A 26,808-nucleotide genomic window follows, 5' to 3' on the forward strand; every position below is an offset into this window, starting at 1 on the left:
GTTCTATAAATGGTGCTCTGTTTAGTAAATGAAAACAGTTATTAATTCTGAAACCATCAGTGAAATTGCTCATATCATTTAAAATAGAGAATGCACTGGAGTTATGTGTTGATGGTATCTTCTTTCTTTACCTACATAAGCCTTTTCCTCTGTGAAGGAGTGAGCCTGTTTTCATAGATGCAGACCAACTCACTGGAGACTTGTTCAAAGCAAAGATTTTGGGCCAAAATCAATTTAGGTGCTTGATTTTTAGTCGCCTGAGCACCTAAATTGATTGAGCAATGAGGAAGCAAACACAGTGTAGGTATGCAATGTATTTCCATATGGAAGAGAAAAGAGAGAATGGAATGAGACCACTGGCTGGAGGGGAGAAATTCCTCTGCGAGATCAGTCATCGGTTTGTTGGTATCATTCCCCTCTCCATTGCTGGGGATGTAAGCAAAGTGAGGTTTCAGCTAGGACAAGTGAAGGGAAGTGGATTTAACCAGCACCACTTTGGAGCCTTTTTCCCCCTAACTATGGACTTTGGGGTATGTCTACACTGCAGTTAAAAACCCGCAGCTTGCAGGGCTCGGGCTGTGGGGCTGTTTCATTGGGGTGTAGACTTCCGGGCTTGGGCTATAGCCCAAACTTTGGGACCATCCCACCTCCTAGAGCCTGGGCTCGGAAGTTGGCACTGCAGTGAAACAGCCTCCCAGAGCCCAAGCCCCACAAGCCTGGGTCAGCTGGCACAGGCCAGCCGCGGGCATCTACCTGCAGTGTAGATCTATCCTCAGAGGGCACAAGAACATTAACTTTGCAGCACAGTAAGGAGAAATGAGTAGTGCATGCTGTGTAACTTAGCCACCTGACCATTTAACTGGTTAGGATCCTTTCTTGACAGTCTCCAGTGAATATGCCTGACTATCTTAGAGGACTGACCTTTTCCTCTACTGAGTAAAAGCTGTATTGGTAAATAGCATGATAAATAATAGTAAGACATTCACACACATGCATCAGCATTTGAAGTGACAGATCACTTCAGCCAGGTACACCGTAGTTCTTTAAACAGTGCTTTAGATGCTGAGTAAATGAATGGTATAAACCCAGGCCTCTTTCCCTGGTACTTTGAGTCTGGCCCATTCTGTATTTAACTTGCATTTTGTTGAGTTTCCAGCTGTTTAGAAATAGATCTTTGTCGAACCAAACAGAATCTTCCATGAAATATCAGTCCTCCTGCAGCTTGTGTGACTTTATTATTAATGCAAGGATACTGTTTTACCTCTCCCCACCCAAAAAGATGACCACTACGCACAAAAGCCTGAGCGGGATGAGACTAACGAAGTGGAGGTCCCACAAATCATAGAGGAAAAACACGTGTGGGTGCAAGAACAGGTGACCAAACCCACCAAATCAACCAAGATCAAGAAAATCACCACAACCGTGGACAGTTTCATGAGTAAGAGAGCTTCTTTGTCTTCCACATCCTATAAACTTTTAAATATCTCTGTAGAAGTGTGTGTGCATGTGTGTGTGGATGTGGAATGAGATGCCAAGAGGCCTCCAGTGCAAACCTGTGTTGAGGACCAGTTAAAATCATTGGATTTTTTTTTTTTTTTGGCCAATTTATTTGGAAGCAATATTTTGTGTCCAACTTGAGGCCTGATTGTTCAGACAACCCTGAAAAGTAGGCCCTTTTAGAGCATCTTGGGCTGGATGCCCAAGAATTGGGGCACTCAAAATCATTAGTTGGTCTAGTCTAGTCTATTCTGGTTCTTCTATCACACTCGTTGTCATAATATCTGATCACCTTTAGAAAATCTTGGCCAGGATCACTCGATGATATTCATATGGAGGCATTTTATTTGTCCTTGATTTACTATTTTACTCATTTGAACTATTCTGAACTCAGTGTTCACCACCTTGACATCCTTTCTGGATTTTGTCCAGAGGGAAAAGGGGGTCCAGCTCTGCTTGGCAAGGTCTGCTGAAATATTCATGGAATTGATAGTATCTCTTTAAAGGTTTTTCTAATCACTGTAATTTAAAGAGTGATCTACGGCAAGTGAGCTGAGGGGAGTGAGCATATCTTTCTCAAGTCTATCTACTGGAATGTCGGTAGCCTATAATTAAGTGGATGATAGGAGTGCTGAGCAGGGTCTTTAGGCTATAAATTGAAGTCTTCTGGTGTCAAGCGTTTCCTCCAAGTTAATATTTACAAAGACACCTGTGTGATAAAAGGAACGGCTAAAGTGGCAATAAAGTGACTGATGTAAAACTGCTTCAGGCTTATTGTTCTGAGTTAGAAGTTCACTACTGCCCAGTTATTCTGTGATAAGAATTCAATCTTCCCACACAGAAGATCTCCTGGAGACCATGTCATGTACCTGAGTTATCACTATAATGCTGTCGACCATTTATCTCTGGGCAATTTTTTCCTTGCATTCTTGTCTCTTATGTCTTCCTCCCGCCCCCCTCCCCTCCTCTTTTTTTTTCTAGCACAGGTCATTAAGTGCGACACCAAAATGAGGGACAAATGCAAAGGATCAACATGCAACAGGTAGCGTTTTATTGACTTCTGCCCCAGTGTCATTGAAATGGCAACCTTAAACCTGGCTGGCTTTTGCAAACATGGAGCAGGCTGGGTTCTATTTATTGTGACTAGAATCCAAATGCTGTCTAAATCCCTATGAAAAAAAGTCTTTCATTCCTCTTAATACAAATGGTTTGGCCAAGTTTAGCAGTAAGGTGACTCAATTTACTTCATGCTCGAAATGGTGAACGGCCATGATAAACCACAGCTCCCAGGTGGTCAGCCCCATTTAGTAAAGCTTGGCACAATCATTTTGCACTCCTCTTGTGTTACATTTCCATCCAACGTTAGACCATCAATTCAGAGCTTGTCCCCACCTAGGAGCCCTGGTTAAGATCCCAGTAAGGTACACTAAAGTTTATTCCTTGGAAAAAAACAAACCCACAGAATCTAAATATTGATCTCATTCTTAAGGGAAAAGGTATTTGAAAATGTGGCTGTTTTGCAATGCTGGTTTTAAATGGAGTAGTTAAATGACACTAATGGGATCACTATTAAATTAACTGTAATAAAAGTCTGACTCACATTTCACACTCACCACAGATATATATATATCTCTCTTTAACTAGGTATCTGTGCCCAGCTGGCTGCGTTAACAGCAAGGCAAAAATCTTTGGAACATTCTATTATGAGACTGTACGTACTTTGTTATGGCTGATAGATGACATTTATTGGGGTTTTAATGGTAGTAATAGAAATGGAAAATGCTGGCAGTTCTAATGTAACATAAATTTTCTGCCCTCCTATGTTGGTGCTGTAAACTGTCTTACTGTAAACTGTATTAACTTATATAACAAAGGTAATCTGCATTTCCTCATCTATATGATAAAATCAGTGCTGAAAAGAGTATCTACTAAGGGTTTGATTTTGGTTCTGAGTGTCCTCTAGGCCCACTAAGTTCAACAGAAGTTGAGTGCCCTCCTGTACTTCACAGGAGTGCATGGCATCTTTCAGGATCTATCCCTCAGTGCAGTGAGCTATTGGGATGGAAGAGAAACTTTATATTAGAATTGCTTCTCAAGATGGTTCACAGGATGATGGATTTTTATTTTTAGGATGGCTCATTGAATCTTAAATTGTCAAAATAGTTTATAATTAGGGCAGGTCAACAATTTCCTGTCAAGACTGATTTTGATGGAAAACTGGGGGTTTGGTTAAACAATTTGGTTTTTACAAAATGTGCCTGCTTTCCAATGAAAATTTTGATTTTATTACTAAAAAAAAAAATGCCCCAAATATATTGAAGCTGAAATTCTGCTGCAGATGGCTCATGGGAGTTGTAGTTCAGTTGCTTTGTGCTCCTGTTCTTCTCTATGGGCTGGTTTTCCCTCTAGACTGCATCTCCCATGATGCATCATGGCTGGACAGCTGCCATGATGCACCACCTCCCCTCACCAAGGGGTTTTCAGCTGAAATATTTCAGATTTGACATTTTTGTTGAAAGCTCAAAATTTTCCTTTTGGGGGGGGGAATGAAACATTTTCCAACCAGCTCTCCTTATAATTTACATTTAAATACTATATTTTTTATTTAAAAAAATCCATGTTTGTCCTTAAATCAAGTAAGGCTTCGAATAAAAATAAATGCATGTGTGTTATAACAGTAAAATCCAGCAGGCTGAAACGATGCAACATTTGCTCAGTAAATGTAAAGTCTGCGTAAACTTCAGCTGGTCTTTAAGTATTTCTTTTACATACTTGTTTATTAAATGGCTTAGAACTATTTAGGAAACATTGGTATTAACATGCTATTTGTGATGTGATTTCCAGGCATCCAGTATATGTCGCGCTGCAATTCATTATGGCGTCATAGATGATAAAGGAGGTCTGGTTGACATCACTAGGAAAGGGAGATCACCCCTTTTTGTCAAGTCAACAAGAAATGGCATTGAATCTTTAAGGTAATGCTTCCCTCAGAAACCAGATCTCTACGTCTGGAGGGCCATGACTTGTACAATAAATCGTTCCACATTTGTCACTGTTTACAAGCAACAGAGAGTAGATCTTAAAGCAACTGTAGTGCATTTATTTGTTAAAGGTCAATGAAATATGTACACACATTTCTTGTTTTGCTTTGCAGTAAATATAAACCTTCAAATTCATTCATGGTTTCCAAAGTCACAGGTAAGTTTTTAAATGCCCCTTTTGTCATTATAACGTTGAGAAGAAATCAATGGTGCTTGAGTTTATTGTAATATATTGACATCATCATTCCAGAGCCATGTTCTTTTATGAATCTTAAATGGGCAAAACTCTTTGTAGTCAAGCGACTCTTCCTATTTGTGATTAGAGCATGTCAGGAAAAACAAAAGTGGCATTTTTCAAAACATTTCCTGCCCCTGCCCCATTTTAGAACCCATTTGAATAATGCCTCGGCCTAGCGTGACCATATTTCCCAAAGGGAAAATGGGACACTGCATGGGGCTGGCCCGAGTCCTCCCCATCCTCCCAGCGGGGGCTGGCCCAAGCCGCTCGCCCTCTCCCCTTCCCCCCCATCTGAGCTCTCCCTCAGGCAAGGCTCGAGTGAGCAGTGATGCACATACTCGTTAGGGTGACCATATTTACCAAAGGTGGGGGCTTGCATTGCTGCTTGCCCAAGCCCTGCCTGCCCCCCCACCCGAGCCTCCTTTTACTGAGGACCCCCCGCTTCCCCACATGCAGAGCTGGCATTTTCACTCACACCCCCTTCCCCCATGTTCCTCTACACCCTACTTTGTGACAAAAGTGGGCATTTGTCCCGTTTGCTCTCGCCAACTAATCAAAAGTTGCAAGAGCAAATGGGACAAATGCCCACTTTTGCCACACAAGTTGGGACAGCTGGAACAGGGCTTAAAAAAGGGACAGTCCCAGCCAAAACAGGACGTATGGTCACCCTACTGCTCAGCTTAAATACAACCAATATTTTGGCTCGTGTTACCTTGAGCTGCTTTAGGGTGAAGCCTCTGGCACTGGCAACTAGAAAGTTAAAAGCAACACTGTCATTTAGACTCAGAATTAGACCCAAAACCTGCCCGGGAACCCCCTCCGTATTCAAAAAAATCTGTAACAAAATCACACTACTCCATTTCTCAGATATTCTTTTCTTTAAAAAGCCATGGTCCTTGGAGAAGGATTTTCTAGCAATTTAGTAGATCTCCAGCATGAATCCTAATAAAAATATCTCTTCGATGGAAGCTGTTTCTAATGAAGACATTGAAATTATTCTTTTGGCTGCATCTGCTGGACATGCATCCTGTCAGATGTGATGCATAACTAATGCTTCTGTTTACTTCAGGAGCACCAGCTATTTGGCTTTGTAATTCATCTCTCTATATTGATTTCCACAGTGCAGACACTGGATTGTTACACCACCGTAGCTGAACTGTGTCCTTTCAAAAAGCCAGCAACTCATTGTCCAAGGTAAGCTGCATATCTCAAATATGATGCTATTTCCTTTGAAGCTAGACCTGTACTAGGGTAAGGGAAACAGAAGCTGAAGGATTGGATGGAGATATTGAACTCTTCCGATTTGAAGCTGATAAATTAAAGATATAGATTATGTCAGATTAACTGGGGTAAAGGTTAAACGAGGAAGCTTTTTCCATATCCAAAACAACATACTATATGAATAAAATTGCCTGCTTTCACAAACATGTTTGTGATCTGAGCATACTCTCAATGCTGGCATACAAACAAGTTCCAGGATTTAAAATCCATATTTTTGTGGGTTTATTACTGAGTTTTTTACCTGCTTCAGCAATATAAGAGGGTCCGAATAGAAGACCACCTCAAATTGGCCTCAATATGTGCATGTACAACTTTGCACACTTTGTTCAGTCACGTGCATGTGGTGTTTTGGGACGCTATCACTTGTACACCCAAATGATAAAATGTACACACACAAAACCTTCTTCCTCTTGATGCTGGCATGCGAACGAGCGTTGCTCATGGAAATTCCATCAGGTGCATGCATGAATGACGACGGGCAAAAAACTCTACCTGCAAACAATTGTGTGTGCGGGGCCAGGCACAAGGTCGGAAGCTACGCTTGGAGAATTTGGCCCAATGGCCTTCATTATCTCCTGTTTCACTGGCCTAAAGGAGTCTCATTTGCAGCTGTGTAGACACTATCGAGTTTCAGCTGAAAGGGGGAAAAAAGAACCAGTCAGCTGCTGCCACCTGCAAACCAGATGCCGGCCCTTGAAGGCTTCCTTCCAAGAGCTCAAGAATACAACTGTTTTTTCTCTTACTCCTTGATGTAGCGAATAAATATGAATAAATTGTTTTTCAGGGCTTACTGTCCAGCCCACTGTAAAGCTGAGCCAGCATACTGGGCACCAGTCTTTGGCACCAAGGTTTATGCAGATGTGAGTATTCCACTTTCCTATGTCTCTCCAAATAACAAGGTGACTGTATTGAAATGAGTGGATCCCCATGGTCATTTAAGAGATTCACATTCCATGAATTAGAAAGGTCAGAATTACATAGAGTCCCTATAAACAACAAGGAAATACCCTGCCAGCACATGGGATAGAAATGTCCCTTGAATTAGTTGGACACATTGATTAAATGTATCTAGTGTTGTACTTCAGAGTCAGCATTATAGTGCAGTGGATAGGGCGTCAGGGGTTGCACTCCCTTTTCTGGCACTGATTTGCTCTGCAGCCTTGGGAAAGTCACTTAACCTCTCTGGGTTTTTGTCTGTAAAATGGGGTTGATGCTTGTCCACCATCGTGAAGTCTCTTGAGGTGTACAGATGAAAAGCGAATAGCTTTGATTGGTACAAACGTTATATTATTACTCGACATAGCTTGTAAAAATAGATTCCCCCCCTTCTTATCTGTAAGTAGAATATGATTTGTGAGCAGTTGTTGTGGAAATGAAGTATGGGGGTGGGGTTTTGGTTTTTTTTTGTAGCTCTGTGAACAGCTGTCGAGTTGATGTGGATGGACAGAGGTTAAATGGCAAAAAATAAATGGACAGATATGCAAAGGAACTTTTTATTTTATTTTTTTTTGGTCACCACTTAGAGAGAGCATGTGTCTAAAATCCACTGACAAAACAGGCTTAGTATAGCTTCTCATTGCTCTTATGGATCATCTCCACATGGGGGAGGTGCAAACATATTGGAAAATATTCCTAGCAGGATCATGGGAGTATACGAAATAATACGCTTGGTATTGCTGGAACCATTCCATATTTGGTTGAATCAACTCTGCCTAAACTTCCACCTGGAAAAAGAGTGCTCCATTGGAGAGGGAGGGCAGGTCTTGGTTCCATTTTTGTTTGTTATAGATGTCCAGATCAATAAAGAAAGAAAACGGGCATTAGAGATTTGTTCTGGAGTTTGTGGGCCTTGGTGGAGAATTGCCTGTTGTTTTGTTGATGTTAGTTAGCGGAGTTGTTTCTTTTTTACCTTTGTAGTCACAGGCAGAATTAGGAAAAACACAGAGGAATTTGAAATTGGTGCCAGTTGTGGTTTGGCCTCAGAACTGGCACATGGTTAAATAAGTTTGTCCCTGCAAGGTCCCAAGAATAACAATTTCATTGGGCAAATGATCAGGTAATTAACTGATCAGAAGAACCTCATGCAACTATTTCAGTTGATATTTTTATAAAGCTATATGAATAAAGTTGCATTATAATCACATGCCAGTTTTCTGTTTACTCTAATCATCTATTAGGGCAATGATTCCGTTGCCTGTTTAGATACATAATAAGCCAAAAATTGGCATATAATTGTGATAATAAAATGTTACGTTTCTAGAACGCCTTTCCCCCAAAGCTCTTTCCAAAATATATACGCAGGAAAGATTTCAGATATCTCTGAAAAACAGCCACCCTTGCTGGGAACCATAGCATGCGCTCTGTGTGTGTGTACTGTATAAGCACAGGAAGTAGAGAAGAATACTATCCAGTAGAAACAGCCGGGAAAGTTTTAGTGGCGGTGAAGCACTGGAATGGGTTACCTAGTGAGGTGGTGGAATCTCCTTCCTTAGAGATTTTTAAGGTCAGGTTTGACAAAGCCCTGGTTGGGATGATTTAGTTGGGGATTGGTCCTGCTTTGAGCAGGGGTTTGGACTAGATGACTTCCTGAGGTCCCTTCCTATCCTAATATTCTATGATTCTAGTGGGAAGAATGTGGCTATCCACACTAGATCTGCAGCAGGAGGAGTGGTGAAGACTATCATAAGATCTTTGAAGGTGACAAGCACTCAAGACCTCAATTTTGCATCTGATCTGAAAAAACTCCATAGCTGCTAAGATGTCCCTGAGGCACTAATTAAATACCACCATCTCAGTCCTGCATAATTTTATGATTTATACTGACTCAAAGGCACTAGTGTCCTGGTTCACAAGCTCCACTTCTTGTGAATCTCTGAGTTTGGGATTATATAAATGGGGGCATGGAATATGATTTGGGGGAAAAAATACTGCTCTGTCAAGGATTTGATAGATCTCCGTTAAACTAGTATGGCCAGGGCGTCAGAGATGATGGGTCTAACAAGGCATGTGTTGAAGAGTTTAGGAGCGTTAGCAGAATGGCAGGAAAAGACAGGAGTAGACTTGATAGAGAAGAAGGGGCTTGAGGAAGCTGTGGCAGAAGATTGTAAGCACAGTGAGGGGTACAAATAGGAAAGTTCTTTGCATTAACAATAAATCCGAGGACTGGAAGGCTGACAAAATAAGCAAACATTCAGTGCAATGAGAATTTAGTCCGAAGCCTTTCCCACAGAGGGTACTGTGTGTGTGGAATGCTCTGCAAGAAGGCATGCAATGACGTAGCATAAGCCACAAATCAGAAGAAAAATTAAAACCGACAACAAACAAAACTAGACAAATGCTAGTCTTCTCATAGGCCCTGTGGATTCCCATCCATAAAGTGGCACCTTCTTGGGACTTGTGTATATATGTCACAGACTCTGTTCTTTTTAATAGCTTAACTAAAGAAAACAAAAAGTATTTTTCCCCATTGAGTTTGTGCTCTCGCACTCTCTGTCATGTCAGCAGCACAAAACCCTGACCTGCAAAATGGTTTGGCAGCAGAGGAGTTAACGGGGCAATAACCTGCTAATCTGTGGGCATTAGCATCATAAAGTCACTACTAAGTAGGTACCAGAATCCAATTCAATGAGCTTGTAACCTTCTGATCCGCCTTGGAGAGCTTCAATGTTTACATGATCCCAGGATGCATGTGAAAGTTTGTTTTACCACAGAGAACAAAGCTCCAGCATCAGGAAGAAAGGATTTTGGCTGTACTTGGTTCTACTTGGGTTAGTCCATAGCCCCAGGAGCAACTAACCTCTGCAGCATGGGATTTTAACAGCTTTAAAGAAGATTCTGTTTTCTTCTCATAGAAATAAGGATGCTATTTTAGGTTGCGTGATGTCAAGGGCTTGGGAAACATATGTTTATAGGAAGTGAGGTCAATGTCGTTTTGGAAACCAACCAGGGACAAAGAAGCCAAGGTACTCATGATCAATGAGAAAATAGTAAGACCTCTAATGTGTTGCTGAAGTGTAATTGCTAGAGCCTTAAAACGTGCACAATAAATTGTGGAAGCGAACAGTAAGGAGGAGGAGGCGGCAAATGCAGGTCATCAAATCCAGATGTTCTGCAGTTCTGCTAAAAGTTATTTCCAGTGTAGAAAAAGATGTTCCATGACCTTGAGGAAAGCAGGACACTGATTGTGGTTAAAAACAGACAAATGAAAGCACATGCACAACTCTCCCCTCCCTGGCTTCAAGCATAAAATGATTTGTTGGGCCCATGCATTGATGCACCTTATTACATGGCCATGTGCATTAAATGGATGAAGCTCCAAAAGCAGGAACAGGTGCATTTGTAAGGGCCCCATCATTAACTTTAATAATGCATTTTGTTAGACTTGCAAGTTTGGTTTCGGTCTTTCCAATATGAGAGATTTAGCTCCGCAGAGGTGTAACCAAGCTCTCTCACCCCTATCTTTTATGGGCAATAGGCAGCCTGGATGGACCAATCCTGGCTCCCGTTACAGACTTTGGAAAAAATTTCCATTGAGGGCCTCCCACAAATGCAAGACAGATGTAAAGGCTGGCATATTTTACAAAGCAATGGTGCTATCTTCTGACCATCTCTGGTGGATTACATGTAAATAGCCAGCATTGTGTTAATAACAAAACCAGGGTGAAATTCTTCATGGTGATTCAGCAGAATGATGGAATGGTTCCTCCAGAGATAAAATGGAAACCTTAGTATATTTGGACATTTAAAACCGAAGTGGACAGAGCATTAGAGCACATGCTGTAGGGAAAAGTTTAGATCTGGCTCCAAACTTCACAGCTCAGGCCCATCTCCAAAAGAATCCCGTTTCCAAGCAATAGAAGGGTTAAGAAAAGTCAGAGCTTCTTTACACTAGATTTCCAGAGTCAAGTGGTATACACGGGACATGGCGGAACAACTGCCAATACCCTTTCGGCAGGAACCATGTGGCCAACAAACTCCATCTTGCATTGCTTCAAAAAATCCATCAGTTTCTGCTGTGTCTAACAGTTTTGCTGTTTTGGAGGGCATATGGCTGGGCATCTTGGATACTGAAGCTGGGATAAGCAATGGTCACATTCTCATCTTGGAAAGATCACAAGTGAAATGCACACATCACTGTCCAGTGAAATAGAATAAATGGATGTCGTTGACTCTTTCCACGTCTTAGAGAGAAGCCAAATAACTGTTTGGATTAAAACCGGATTGGGTAGCCAAGTTTGCTGTTAAAAGTTTAGGACGGGGATTGTTATGGGCTGAGACAGAAACATGGCCTCAGTTTCTACCGAAGCTAACTTAGCCCTCCATCCGCGCCCCACAAAATGACTTTGCTGTGAGGGGCACCTGCAAGCTGCTATACCGAGATCTACTTTTGGTTGTTGGGTTTAGTGTGCGGATGCTGAGTGCGGTTGGTGGCCTTGATATACAGGAGGTCAGGCTAGATGATCTGGTGGTTCCTTCTGACCTTAAACTCTCTGACTGGTTTAGCCAAATCAACCAAAATATGGATGATTTTTCATTCTTTATCAGCAATAACGTCACTTATTTCCCATTCCAATTAGTTCCAGTTTCCATCGGTGCTTCCTTTTTGAATGGGGCTGGCTTCCAAACAAACTGTACCCCGAAAGGCCTTGCGGAGTTAGGCAGTTGAAATGCAGAGATAAATAATATTGGTGGGAGAAGGAAATGAACTGGCACAGCCAAAGAGGAGGGTGTTATGTTCATGGCATATGCGTAGAGAGTTAGGAACCCCCCCCCTTTCATTTATACTGTTCCTAGAGGTTTGCAAGGTAACACTACTTTATTTCTTAGAATCCAGAAACCTAACACAGCAACAACCAGAAACAGAGAGAAAGCAGGCTGCCCCCTAAGGCAGAGAGGCAGTACTCAACCCACTTGCTCCAGGCTGGCTCTTTTTCAGACTGACTGCTGAAAGAGCCATATATCAGGCTTCCCGACACAGCCCCCTTGCCTGGAAGCAGAACCAGGAACCCCTTTACAACTTAAAGTGATAGCTTGTAATTTTAACACAGGTTTCAATACAGCACAGAAGGGAGGTGTTTCAGCTGAGATCTGAAATGAGGCAGAGGGAAGCAGACTGTTCCAGGCAGCAGAATGTGCAAGGGAGAAGGCTCTTGCACTAACGATTGGCTAGACTGTATGGAGGGACAAAGAGAGGAGAGTAATATTAATGCTAGCTGTGGTGGAGGAGAATGGAAAGATTGCTGGCCTATATTCTGTGGTGATGGACATGCTATACATAAGTTGCAAGGTGAAGCCGCAAAGGATTGTTTTTAAGAGGGATTTGTTTCTTTATGGTAGATAAAGGGGCCCCACAGGGATTTTTCCCTCCCCTTATTTGTTTTTGCCTTACAAAAATCTGCAGTTTCACTTCTGGTTTTGCAGGCAGCCATTTCTCACTGAAGTTAATGAGAGCTACAGGTGCTTGGTGGTGCTGGAAATCAGGTTGCTTCTGTTTTAGGCACCTAAATGTGGTTGTTGGATCTTAAATGTAAGAGCCAGGTTTGAAAATGTTGGCCTGGTTCTTTGTAGCGGTTAAAATAAAAGGTTGGCCTGTTCCCGTCTGCACCTTCGTTTATTCAGCGAAGAAAAATTCAACGGTTGCTAATGCCGAAAGGAATGTCTCTGGGGCTGTGGGCTGTGTATCAAGCAGGGATCTTTATCAAAGCTATGTGAGAGTTTTTAAGCTTTTATGAAACACAGGAGCACTGGGAAATGTATACATAACGAATCGTGCAGCCTTCTTTCTTGGTTCATGGTGAGACTTGCACTTGAAAGGGAAATGTGTGTCCCATTCATGTTCAGGAACCCTGAGGAGATGAGAGAGAGAGACTCTCTCTCTGCTGTTGTGAGATAAAGGTAGCTTAGTCTCCAGCTGTCTCATTTGTGAGGCAATTAGCTGCGGAGAGATTTCCTTAAGAAGGAAGCCTGCATAACGAGGCCGATTTTTATCACCAGTGGAAACCACAGCATGTTGCCGAGCCCCCGAGGAGGAGGACATCTTTGTTTTCAGGCTAGTCACACTAAATGGGGACTTGATGGGTGACTTACGGCTTCTCTACTCTTGAGATGCTACAGCGGCACAACTTCAGTGTAGACACTGCCTATGCCAGTGGGATGGGTTCTCCTGTTGGCGTAGGCAATCCACCTCTCCGAGAGGCAGAAGCTAGTCAACAGAAGAAATCTTCCGTTGCCCCAGCGCTGTCTACAGTGGGGGTCAGGTCAGCTTAACGAAGCTGCTCAGGCTGTGGATTTTTCACACCCCTGAGTGACCTAGCTGGGTCAACCTCATTTTTAGTGTAGACTAGGCCTTAGTTCATAGGCCTGTTCATTGCTAATAGTTTGATGCAGCTGGTGCCAGACAGGGCTCCCCGGAGATCCCAATTCTGCAGGATTCCAGAGATACTAGGATCCATCCCAAGAAAGTGGGGCTGAGGCAGAAGCAGAGAACCTGCTATGTGGTATCTTTTGCTGTGCGATCCCTGAGGCCCCAGTGCCCTTCCTTTTGGGAGAAAACTCCTCCATCCTCCTAGTGCTTCCCATCTTCAGAGCACTTTTCCAACAACTCATTAAGATAAAGACTCATTGGCAAGATAGAAGATAGGAACCCAATTGGCTGATAGGGGAAGCGGTATGTAAAAAACAGAATGGCCAAAGAATGAACAAGCAGAGGAACAGCAAGTTCTGGAAGAAAGGAATGCCTTGGAAAGAACACCGTTAAGGATGTGTCCCCGTGGAGAGTGTTACAAATCGCCTTGGACAGTTTATTCAGGACAGTTTAATTTAATGAGCCAATTTTAGATTTACAGATTTCCCATTGCATACTAGAGCAAATTCAAAGCATATCTTCCAAACAAAGTGTTCCTGTGCTGTCTTGCCCATATATAGAAGCAAAACCAAACTGGCAATTAAAACTGCGAAAGCTGCCAAGAGATAGGCAATCCAAAGTGATAAATATATAGGGAATGAGGGCAAACCTGCCTTTTAAGGCCTTGGAGAGCGAGCGAGCATGATCTATAGTATGCAGATGCCGCTGGAATATTGCTTTGCAGGTTCTGCAGTGAAAGTTTGATTTTTAAAGATCAAGAAGTTTGTGGATTTTGAATTTTCACCTGTTCCGATCCTCAGTACTAGAGCTGATTTTTGTTCTGCTCCCTAGCAGTGTATAATCTTTTTAGAAGGTTCACGTCCAAGTTCATAGTGAGCCTTCTCTGCTATCACTCTATTTCCTGGATGTTTTTGTAGGTTAGTCATCAGTTGCTGGTAGGTTCTGTTCTTGCAGCAAACAAAACAAAATAAAATAAAAAACAGAAGCAGTGTGCAATACAGAGATTGCAGGCCTCATTTTCATGATTGCCTGCTATGCTTGGTGTAGTCAGTGGGAGCTGTGGGTTCTCAGCACCTCTAAAAACCAGACAATGATGAAAAGCTCATTTTAGCTTTTGGGAAGATGGGACCTAACGCGTCTCAAGTTAAAGATGGGATCTAACGCTTCTCAAGTTATTTTTTTAGGCCAAATTCACCAAGGATCTCTGCTGTTTCACACCAGCAAACAGTTGCAAAACCTCTGACAATGCAAAGTGGCCACACCCTCTCATGTGGACAAAGGCAGGGTTGAAGAGGTCAAGAAGTGCCATTGCAGCCCCAAAAGAGGGCTCATGGACTAGTAGACAGGGCCTAGCTGACTGGTAAATCCATTGATTCAGTCATTCTCTGAAAGAAAAGGGGGACTTGTGGCACCTTAGAGACTAACCAATTTATTTGAGCATAAGCTTTCGTGAGCTACAGCTCACTTCATCGGATGCTGTAGCTCACGAAAGCTTATGCTCAAATAAATTGGTTAGTCTCTAAGGTGCCACAAGTCCTCCTTTTCTTTTTGCGAATACAGACTAACACGGCTGTTACTCTGAAACCTGTCATTCTCTGGATAATCTCCCCTTAGCAGAGTTCCTGTTGAGACCAATGGGCTGTTTGACCAGCCTGTTGAGAGAAGTAGTAGAAATACTGCTTACCCTCCATAGGGCGGTCACTACACCTCCCTGTGCCAGCCATGCTGAATTCTCACCCTTTGCAATTAGTAGCAGGGGCCATGTGTCATCTGCAAGAGCTCATCTAGGTTTATTTGGTCCTGCCTCAGCACAGGAGGCTGGGCTAGATGACTTCTCAAGGTCCCTTCTAGCCCTACGTCTCTATGATTCTGTGATCTGTAGAGTCCTTTCTCACTGCTCAGGCTGGAAGACAAACAACGTTCCCATAAGTCTCCCTTCGTTCTTCCTTATTTTCCTAGTCGTCAGAAAAAGGTCTTGGAACCCCAGCTAAATTAATTTACTTTATGATCTTTCAGAGTTCCAGTATCTGCAAAACGGCCGTGCACGCTGGAGTCGTTAAAGATGAGATTGGCGGTTACGTGGATGTAATGCCTGTGGACAAGAAGAAAAATTACACTGGCTCCTTGAAGAATGGCGTCCAATCTGAGAGGTAGGGTCACTTTTCTTTTTTGCGATCAGTTTGTGAAAATGTGGCTGATGGGAATTGAATATACAAGGTAAGTGATTCTAACATGTCAGTGTAAACTCAGAGAAGCAAACGAACAAAACAGTGTGTCATCCCTTCTTTGCCTTTTGCAGCTGAATGCATTACTCTTGGACTCCGTATATTAAGGATGTAATACTATTAAGCGTCTCCTTAGTTTACAAATTAGTTTAAACTAGTCAAAATATGAATACACTGTTAATAAATTTCACTGGGTATACAGCACTTTAAAATTTACTCTGGTTTTTAGCAAAGTCATTATTAATGTTGGGGGAGCAGTTTCACATGAGTTTTATCCTCAAACATTCTGGCAAATTAACACCACTGAAAAGATAAACACGTGGTCTGCATCTTTCATCGTACAGTCAGCTTTGTGGCTTTCACTTGGGTATTCCACTACTGAGTTCTGGGAAGTCTAATATATTTAATAGCATAAGAACATGAGAATGGCCATGCTGGGTCAGACCCATGGGTCCTTTAGCCCATGCTGCAGACGTTCATGCCTTCAAATCTATTACAGAGTAGTGGAGGACATGCATGGAATAAAGCTGGCATCTTCTTAAAACAAGGCCGGTGAGCTATCCGGGGGTCAGTTTGGATACAGTTGTTGTTCTGCATCAAATTTTTTGCAGTTACACTGTGCAAACGTTTTGTTTGTTTCAGTTTGTACATGAACACGCCCCCTCAAGATGTTTGCTCAGCCACTTGTCAATGGTGAATACATTAAATCCTTAACACACAAAAGAGGAACTAGATTCAAAAAGGCCCAGATTTTCGGATCTTGCTTTTCTGCAGACCTACATTGTCCTTTTACTCTGATGGAGCAAGGAAGTGCAGGCTTTAATGCCCAATTATGTGCCTGGCCGGTCTGTGGAATGTATCATTGGTGCAGTTGTATGTGAAACACACTTGAATTTAGGCACACATTTTGCACGTGCAGCACTCTGAAAATGCAACCTAACAGATTTAATAATCTCACTTAAATGCAAAGTGTGAAAACGGTCACAGTTCGGCTCAAGGAGAGGGGAGAATGAGACTCAGAGAAGCTGCCTGTGGTTAGTCCGTAGCGTTTGGGAATTGTGCTGATGGGAAATCTGTAGGGTTGCCATCACTAGTATGTGTGGGATGCAAAGTGCATTTACCAGGAAAAAAACCCTCTTTTTTTTTTTAAATTGCAATTGGCAGTGGACTGGAAACTGCCACTGTTATGTTCTTCCTAACAGTTCCTTGGAACACACAGTGTAATTAACATACAAGGAAGAATTTATTGGGTTAATTCCACCAGTCCAGCAGGAGAAGTGTCTGTTGCTCAGTCCTGTCAGCAGAAATGATTAGGAGGAAACGCAGTGTCCAGATTTCTTTCTTTCTCTCTCTCGCCCTCACTTCCCCCAGGGGTGCTGGACTGAGAAATATTTCCCAAGACAGTTTACATCAGGAATTAGTGAAAAGAGAGATCTCTAGAGCTGAGACTGTCTCCAGAGACCCAGCTGCTTTTATTTTTTCCCGTGGGTGCTCCGCTCCCACCCCGAGGCTCCGTCCCTTCCCCCAAGGCCCCACCCTTGCTCTATCTCTTCCTGCCCCCGTTCCGCCCCCCCCAAGGCCCTGCCCTCGCCCCGTCCCCACTCCACCCCATCCCCTGAGGTCCCCCTCCTGCCGCTTACTGCTCTCCGCTCTCACCCGAGCATCTCCTGCCAGCATCCAAACAGCTGATCGGTGGCCCCTACAAACAGCTGATTGGCGCTGCTGCCAAACAGCTGTGGCTTGTGGGTGCTGAGCACCCTTTATTTTTTTCCCATGGGTGGTTGAGCCCTTGAGCACCCATGGAGTCCGTGCTTATGGATGGCCCTCAACCTTTACACTTTTGCTTTTGGTGTGGTACTCATGGCCTCCTTGCCACTTGCACTGACTCCCTTGTCGTGGTGACGGCTCACCGGTCTCCCGTATTGAATCTTGTGGGAGGTGGTCATGTAGGTAGCAGCTTTTCAGTGCACTCTTAAGTTTCACCAGCTATGAATGCGTGCCTTTCTGTGAAAAATACATGCCTCAGGGCTCAGTGTGGTAATGGAAACTCCTGAACTGGGAGTAATGGAAGCTCAAGTGCTTCAGAAATTCAGAATGCAGATGTGCAAATAAACATGCATTCAAATCAAATGAATAATTGAAGCCACTGATCTCCTTACTGAAGTGACTATGTGGGGAGCTGCTGCATCTCCCTAAGGTTCATAATGATTGTTCTTTTTCAGCTTGAAGAGTCCCAGTGAAGGGATGGCTTTCCGAATTTTTTCCGTGAAGCAGTAAATTCCCCGGGAAGGTGCAAGTTTCTTCTGGAGAACAATCCACTGATCTTGAGGGACAGCAAAGTTCATTTGATGGCATCTGCTCTGAACACATTCTCCTTGCCGATTTCTTTCAGGGAAGAAAGATTCTGACTCAACTGTCCACGTCACATCTGCACCAGTTCAGCGTTTTGTTTTTTGTAAACTCTAGGGCATTCAGACTGTTGTAACTTCAAATTCCAAAAGCGGTGTGCTGAACAGCTTGAGTGTGGATTCATTTACAACAAACATCGGAACCCCTGGCTGGTCCACAGATAGTGTTTTAGGTCTTGAAGTACCTGCCCCAATGGAAGTATCAACACATGGTTGGCAAGGTGGAATACATAGTGAAATATTGTGTGGATGGGGGGCCCTTTAAAACATAGTTTTAAAGCTGCTCCTTTTGTGGGGTGGGGCATACGACTTCTTTGGAACTGTTTGTATGGCAGGGTTGGCTTTTCTGTTTTAAAAGCAAAACCTTCGTGTTTACCTAATCAGCTCACATGTGCATAGGAAACGTTGAGTCAGATCTGTGGCATATTGCATTAGGTCAAGTGGTGTCATGATGTAACATGAGGTCGGATGTCCGTGGCTGCCTGAAGGACTCTTGGAGATGAGGTTGTCTGAAAAATGTGGTGAAAATAAGAAAAGGTGATGACAATCCCCACCCCTGAGAAACAAGGACCCCAGCCAACCAAAAATGGGGTGTTGGTGTTTGCTGGCCAAACATTAGCAGTTAGTTAGGAATTTGGGTTTCCTATGAGAAGTTGTGGAATTAGCGCTCCTGTCCTGGCACATCTCTGTATTATGCTACACACCGGTTTTTTTTTTATTTACAGTTAAATGCAATTTATTGTTGTATACAGCAGTGCTGGTTTTGTCTGTAGTAGTTAAGCAGTGATAAAAAGTTAATCTTATTTTTGTTAGAAATGGGTGCAACTATATAAAGTATGTTCACTTTATCTTTATGAAGATTTTTTGTACAGTTCTGAGGATTTAAATATACGGCATGGGGTTGGATTGTTTGCTTGCATACAATCGATAGCATATAGTGATCTTAGCTTCCAACATGATTTCTGTGTCTGAGAGCATCTGGAATCAAAAGTGTTGTGTTTTTAAAACTTATAGGTCTTCTATTGAATTTATATTTAATAATTTGAGTCACACTGCTCCGAACAGCTGTTTAAATACATTGCATAGAATGGTTTAGAAGGAATTAAAACTAGCCACAAAATCAGCCTAGTATGAAACTGCCCTGTAAGATAAGATAGCAATCTTGTGATTTATGGCTGAAGCTAATTTGTTCACAACTTTTAGGGGGTTATTAGAATTGGTCTAAGCACAAAACTATTTTTCCCTTAATGGTCAGACATACAGTAACTTACATTACATTACAAGGCAACATAATCTTTATCTCTTTGGTTGATGTAAAAAGATATCCCTTCACTCAGTAACTCGATTTTAGTATGTAACATATGAGGAATATTTCACTTACTGTTACAATTATTTAGCCACTCTATCTGGCAGATGTTTCATGGCTTTCCATAGCCTTCCAATGTCCAGGCTATGTTTAAATTAAATTAAAGAGGGATAGGAAAACCAGCTATAAACCTATTCCAAAATGTAGACCAATAGCATTATATGGATAAGCACTTATTTTATTTAATTTTTAAACTCCATGAAATCAGCACGGAAATTACATTTGTCAGTCCCTTTGTTTCATAACTGAGGTTTCCTTTCCTTGTGAAATCTGAGTTTAAAAAGAGACCTTTCATAACTGAGCAGGTTTGCTCGTTTTCGAGAAGTTACACACAGCAAACCTATTTTTGGAATGGCTCTGGTAAACACCTAGTCTTTATTTATTTAATGTGGTCTTCTAAGGTATGTTGTGTTTGCTTTATAGTAAGGAAAACCATTTACATTTTCAAGGTAAATTTATGTGACAAATAGCTGGAATGTGTCTTTAAAAAGTGCCTGTTAGGAAATGACTGAAATCTTGGCAGTGAGTTAAGTCAGGTTCCTTGTTTTGCCTATTATGAATGATAACATTGGAAACAGGCTAGTTTAATCCCACCACATTTTGAAGTATGAATCTGTGGCCTCCACAGGCCAAATAGGAGTTACACCTTCAATAGCTGAGGATAGAACTGGAAAAATGTAATAAGGATCAATCAATTGTCCACTGAAGTCAGTGGCAGCCTTTCCATTGAATTCATGGGTGTTGGATTGGGCTCATGTTTAGTTCTATTGTACATCCCAGTCAAAGTAGAACATCACTGCTCCATTACCCTGTCTGTGAGAATCAGTCATCTTGTAGAAGGAGGGAAAGAAATCTGGACTGGAATAACAGGAAAATCTGAGAATCACCAAGAAGCATATGTACAAATTCAATTGACCAAGAATTTATCTTTCTTACAAAAGAGGAAGGTGAAAAACATAAAAAGTGAAGTTGTGAATATAAAATAAATGATATCCTCATTCTATACCTTGAATTATCTACAGCCAAACAATTTGGATTTTCAGAAACTGGTATTAGCGTAAGTCTGTGTCTCTGGTTAGTTTTATAGGTGCTGTTCAACAGATAAATCAGGAATTTGAGGAGCAACCATTCTTTGAGGTTCTGGGTGCTATTAGTTAAATAATATCTCTATCGTATTTAGGAAGGGTCACATCCTGCCTGGCATTATTAAGGCATATCTTTAGTTGTGTTCAATTGTATATACCAGCTGCCCATATTTAGGAGGAACAGGCTCTGTTTTTAGCCAAATATATACTGATTTTACATCCGTCTTTCCAAGCATTTTTCAATCTAATATGTTTCAATAGAGTTTCTAGGGGCAGTGTCCCCTTGTCTTTATATTATCAAATGCCCTGATTCAGCAAGGTTCTTAAGAATGTGCCTCACTTTAGGCATGTGAGTAGCCTCACTGATGTCAAGGGGGTCATATTTTTAAAGGTCTTTAGGTGCCTACCACTGAGCTCAACAGGCATTAGGCACCTAAATACCTTGGAAAATCTGGGCCTAAGGGATCCAGTAGTTAAGCACCTCGCTGAATTGAGGCCTCATAGGCTTTCATTGCTGGCGAGTAAGTTTCATTTCAACACCAATATAATCAACCAGAAACATCATGTCACACAATTGCCACTGAAAAGAATCTGGTTCCACACGCTGGATTTCCAGAGAACATAACAAGTTTCGTTGGGAAACTTTGCAGAGTTACTGCAGTGCTTTCCTGAATCAGGGCCCCACGAGTAGTCCCACTGGAGTTAATGTGCATTGGAAGCAATCTAGGGCAGAGTACCTGAAGTCAATGGGACCATTAACACAGTAAGGTGCTACTGAGCAGGAGTTTGTGTGCCAGAATTTGGCTCCTATTTTGATTTTTTCATTATGCGGAGTGTGGATACAGGAGAACAGCAAAGAGGGGAAAAACCCCACTAAAATATAAGAAGTCACTTTGGTTTTTATTTTAGTGTCACACTAAAATTTTAAGGCAATTGATGTTGGGAATTAAATCATTTGAAACCCCTCCCTAGTAACTGCATTTCTGTTGCTCTTACCTGGCTTTGAAGCAGCTATTGAGTTGAATAGCTATTGACCGTAGGCTGCCTCAGCCTGCAGTTTATGTATTTGCTTTTTTTCTATGAAAAACGGGTTTTTTGTTTTTACTACTTCCTGTGTACAAAAGTTTAGTGTAAATGGGTTTTGCCTTTGCATGATCTTTACGGGGCTGTCTTTTTGTTTATAAAACAATAATTTTTCTAAATACAAAACTGTTAAATATCTTTGTTTTGTTTTCTGAATTGTGAAATAAAACCCATACCAAAAACAGATGCCAACCCCTTGTTTTTAATGTTTAATTTTTCAATGGCTTTATTTAGGAGGCTGGCCTGGGCTACCTATTTTTATTTATTTATAGCACACTAGCACCTGGGCACCTCAATTAAGATCCCGAGGTGCTCGGTGCTGTGCAAATGGGACAGCTACCATCTTGGCCGACGTACCGCGGATTGAATCAGGGACTTCCAAAGCTGAAAGCGTAAATCTTTAACTGAGAGGCCAAGCTCTGTAGCTCGGGTTGTAACAAACTCACATCTTCTGTCGATCGGGCACAGAGGGGAATCTATTATTTTGGGGAAGTTCTATGGCCTATGATATACAGGAGGTCAAACTAGATCACAGTGGTCCATTCTGGCCTTGGAATCTATGAATCTACAATAGACACTGAACAGTAGGTTATATATAGGCCTGGTCTACCCTACAAAATTAGGTTGACTCATGTCTACACTCCATCTGACATAAGTGCCCCATTACAACGACACAGTAAAACCACCTTCCCGAACCGTGTGGAGCCCTCATCGAGCTACCTAAGTCAACATAATGTGAGTGTAGACACTGCACGACCTGTGCCATCCCTAACAGTTCTCCAACAGCTCAGGTCCCACAGTGTCCTAATCCCTGTGACAGTGATTGCTCTGGCCACAGTTGTAAACCGCACTACTCATGAGTTATGGAGACTGGAAGCCACACAATTCCTTTAAAATCTCCCAAGTGTTTTGGAAATGTCTTTTCCTGATTGCCTACCTTGGTGGAGCACACCGAGCCGCACTCCCTTGTTCTGCACAAGAGACCATGCGAGCTCCATTTGCTCGACCCATTCATGCCTGGAGTAGACAGGAGGAATTGGTTCGCGTGATCCTATGGGAGAGAAAAGGCTGTGTAAGGTCAGCTATGGACCAGCTGTAGAAATGTGGACATCTACAGAAAGATTGCACAGGAGTCTCAGGCAAAGCAGTAGGACAGGGATCTGCAGCCGTGTCACATGAAAGTGAAGGAACTGTGGAAGGCATATCATGAGGCCAGGGAGGCCAACAATCAATCTGAGGCTGAGCTGCAGACCTGTCTCTTTTACCACAAGCTGCATGCCATGCTTGATGGAGACCCACCAGCACCCCACAAACCACTGTGAACACCTTAAAGGTGCCTGAGACAGAGACCCCTGCCATGAACCGTGAGGAGGAGGAGGTGGGGAAGAAGGGGGTTGGGTCCAGCCAAGTCACAGAGCAGGACCTTTCGAGACTCCTCCACAGTCTAGCAAGCCAAGCCCAATGAAGGGAAGGGACCTCGGCTGATAGTGTGCGTGCATTTTCCCTTAAAGTGTTTATATTTAAAGATGGCTCCCATCCTGTCCCCAAGGTATGACACAGGTATCTACTCTTCATTGTTTTACTCATCCTATAAGAGGAGGCAGAATTGTTATCTGCTTTACATTCCCCTGTTGGGTTTGGCTGTTGGGCATGCAGAGCTGTTCATTTATGTACACAGGGATATCCCTTGTATCCAGGCATGCCAATGGGAGAGGGGGCCAAGGGGTTAATTGCCCACGGGCCTGGCGATTTAAAAGGGCCTGGGCGGATAGATACGTATTCTTTTAATAAAAATTAAGATAAAAACCAAAAGAACTCCAGTTTCCTGCGGCTCAGTACAGAGCGCCGTCCCTCGTTGTGACAGTAACCATTTGCCAGCACACTTCTGCACCCTGCTGGTCTGGCAGAGCATCAGCAACAGCAGCCTGGGACCTGTGCAGCTTGCTGCCCCCTCTGGCTGCTTGGGAGCAGCTGTGCCTGCCATGCTGGCTCTCCGGCTGCGGGGCTGAGGACAGGGAGACGCTGACCTGTGAGAGCCACAATGGACAATGTATGTGCACTGAAATGGACAGAAATTTTGCTGCCTTTCCACTTTCAAAGTCCCATCCCATTAATCTGTGTCAAAAGTTTGTAGTGCAAAGTTGGGCGTTGTTTTTCTGCACAGGTTTTTGCAACTCAATACCTTTCTATTTTTTGAAAATAAAATGATAGCTCACAACACATATTGAAGAATGAACAGTGGTACTCAAAGCACCCAGTAACTTGTAAATGTAGAGCAACAAAGGAAGCCCTCCTGGGTTCAAGAAAATACCCAGCTGTATTTATAAATGTACAGCGAGGGCTACACAATTCCTAACAGCACCCAACACTTCAGGCTGAGAGAACAGCCCAGCACAGAACGTTACTGTGGCTGAATGTCAAAGTGCCTTTCACAGACTTCTTCAAGCTTTTGCAATGGCCTTTGTGTCCAGCTGTGCAGAGTCAGCAGACAGCCGCTCCACCTCCGTCGTCCACCCTGGGGGCAGCTTTTCTTCCTTTGCCTCACAGCTATTATATGGGACGCAACAGGCAGCTACAACCATTGGGATATTTTTCTCAGTGAGATCCAATCTAGTGAGTAAACGCTGCTAGCTTCCCTTAAATCTTTCAAAAGCACATTGGACAGTCATTCTGCATCTGCTGAGCTGGTACCTGAATCTTTCCTTGGTCCTGTCAACATAACAAGCGTACAGCTTCATGAGCCACAGGAGCAAGGGGTAGGCTGGGTCCCTCGGAATCGCTACAGGCATTTTGATATTGCCAATGGTAACCTGCTGGTCAGAACAGAATGTCCCTGCCTGCAATTTTCTGAACAGTCCTGTGTTCTGAAAGATCTGAGCATTGTGCCCTTTACCTGACAAGTCCACATTGATATCAGGGAAGTGTCTCTGGCGATCCACCAAGTCTTTCATAACTGTAGAAAAGTAGCCCTTTCCTGCTGATGTACTCTGTGGCAAGGTGGGCTGGTGTCAAAGTAGGACATGTGTGCCGTCTATTGCCCCACCGCAGTTCAGGAACCCCATTGCTGCAAAGCCATCCACTATGTCCTGTACATTGCTGAGAGTCAGAGTCCTGCATAGCAGGAGACAGTTAATGCCCCTGCACACTTGCATGACAATGGCTTCTCCTCTGGATTTTCCAACTCCAAAATGACTTCCTACTGACTGGTAACAATCTAGCATTCTAGCATCCAGAAAGCTGTCTTCTCTCCTATCGGGGAGGGAAACTATTTTTCCCTGTTTGGCCATAGACTTTAAAACATAATAGCATTAAGTATCCATATTTCCTCACATACATTTCATGATGATATTAATCACCAGTTTCATTAGCTTTCAGAAAATACCTAACTCTTATAATGCAGTAGTATTGTATACAATCAGTTGATTCAATTGCTTATCACTTGAGGTTCAGATTCCCTGTCTTTATAGACTGGTGAAGCTTTGCAATGGATTTGTCTGAAGGTTACTGTTCAAGCTGTGGGGAAGGTGACAAGAAGTCTGGTGGTAAAGGAAGCTCCATGCTGTTTCTTCCCCCACTTGCTAGCTTAATAGCTTTGTTTACCTAATATGTAAAAATGGACCATTTTTTGGCTGAAGATCAGGTTGGTCAGAGAATCAAAAACACATTCCTTTGTCTAGGGCAGACTTGTTTACCAACTTCCCTGGACATGCCTTGTTTAAACAAACTTTAGTCAGAGTTTTAGCCTATATCTATAACTCTTAATACTCACTGTGTACATACATCACACAGGAATATAAATGATCAGTGAGTTATTAGTTTTCAAATGATACTTTACACAGTATATTTTGTACAAAGATTACAGTAATGTGTGGGATGCTTACTGTCACACACAGCCCCTCTAGCTGCTGCAATGTAGGCATACCCAAAGAGCTTCCACGCAGGGGTTTAATGCAGTTTAACTAGTCCACTTTAAATTCACACTGTTAGTTAATTTGGATTACTTTTCCTGAGTGCCCTGTGTAGACAATCCCATAGTGAAGTTTGTCTTCTTAGCCTGCAGCCAGACTGACACAATAGCTCTGAGGAGTATGAACTGCCCAATCACCTTTATGGGTTATTAACATTAAAAAAGATGACCCCCATAAATGGCAACAGCATTAACTATTTCACTGCTCATTATTTTAGCAAAGCACTTCTGGTAGCTAATGTGCTTATTCCACAATCCCAAACTGCCTCCTCCACCTCCCAGATGCAAAAGCCCCTAACAGTCCCCCTACTCAGTTCCCCAAACTCACAATCAATGCAAAAACCGGTGGCCCATTGGAAATGTGGGCAGGGTCATATAAATTGAATGTAATAGCAAAATAAATACACAGGGGCCGCCATGTGGATTGTAATAGTCGTTTCCACATTTAATTAATTAAAAACCCTCTGTGTCATCTTAAACAAAACTCCTGTAGAATTTCTGGTCTTCTGCACCAGGGTGCTGCAAAACACCCAGGGCCCTTGCTGCAAAACTGAGGTCTAGCTTGCCAGAGGGGGAACCTAGGGCCTTGTCCACAGTCTTATTACTCTCTCACTGATATCTCTGACCAGAACCTCCACTGGTGTCAGTTGCCATTAACTTCAGTGGAGCTATGACAGCTGATACCAGCAGAGCATCTGCCCCTTTGTCTTATCTCTTCTTAAGCAACATGTTCTACCATGCACCTGCCCACAAAAGCTATTCATAGCATGAGCTATCTGCAACCTATACTGCTATTGCCTATTAGGGCTGTAAGTATGAGCCAGATGTGCAAAGGCCCAGGGCAAAACCCATTGGTCAAAAAAAAAATAGGAGAGAATAAGAAAAAGCATATTTGTGCTCCTCTACAGTTTTTTAGCCCAATTTTTCCATCTTGTTGGCTTTGCACCTTGGTTCCACCTTTTCCGCTTGCTCTGCCCTGGTTACAGCCCTGGGGAAAATACCCCAGGTTCTCTCTCTCACACCTAATATAACAAAGAAACCAGCCTTTTGAAATGGGGGGGATCCCAACCTGAGAATTTGGTCAGCCCTGTTATTGGGAACATGGGGTAAGGATTTTACCATGAACCAAGTCTAGCTTGTTAAGTGTTGGCTACTAGAAAGTGTTTTATCTTAATTTCTCTTGTAACCATTACTGAGACTTGAATTCGCTTAAAATCCTTTCTTCTTTTGTTAATAAACTTGTTTCATTTTTTA

At 42.7% G+C, this 26,808-nt stretch overlaps 1 protein-coding gene across 1 annotated transcript in view; it reads left to right on the forward strand.

The window, feature by feature from the left end:
* CRISPLD2 (cysteine rich secretory protein LCCL domain containing 2) overlaps window positions 1–21,576 on the forward strand; it is a 40,438-nt gene extending 18,862 nt beyond the window's left edge. The window contains exons 8-16 of the mRNA XM_073308093.2: window positions 1,280–1,438; window positions 2,479–2,539; window positions 3,142–3,208; window positions 4,342–4,472; window positions 4,652–4,695; window positions 5,898–5,970; window positions 6,842–6,917; window positions 15,437–15,570; window positions 17,868–21,576. Coding sequence (XP_073164194.2) covers window positions 1,280–1,438; window positions 2,479–2,539; window positions 3,142–3,208; window positions 4,342–4,472; window positions 4,652–4,695; window positions 5,898–5,970; window positions 6,842–6,917; window positions 15,437–15,570; window positions 17,868–17,922 — 800 coding nt within the window. The 3' untranslated portion in view covers window positions 17,923–21,576. The remainder of the gene's footprint in view (window positions 1–1,279; window positions 1,439–2,478; window positions 2,540–3,141; window positions 3,209–4,341; window positions 4,473–4,651; window positions 4,696–5,897; window positions 5,971–6,841; window positions 6,918–15,436; window positions 15,571–17,867) is intronic.
* Window positions 21,577–26,808: the final 5,232 nt, after the last annotated feature.

The sequence above is a fragment of the Lepidochelys kempii genome, chromosome 12 (genome assembly GCF_965140285.1).
Source record: "Lepidochelys kempii isolate rLepKem1 chromosome 12, rLepKem1.hap1, whole genome shotgun sequence".
Taxonomy (NCBI): domain Eukaryota; kingdom Metazoa; phylum Chordata; order Testudines; family Cheloniidae; genus Lepidochelys; species Lepidochelys kempii.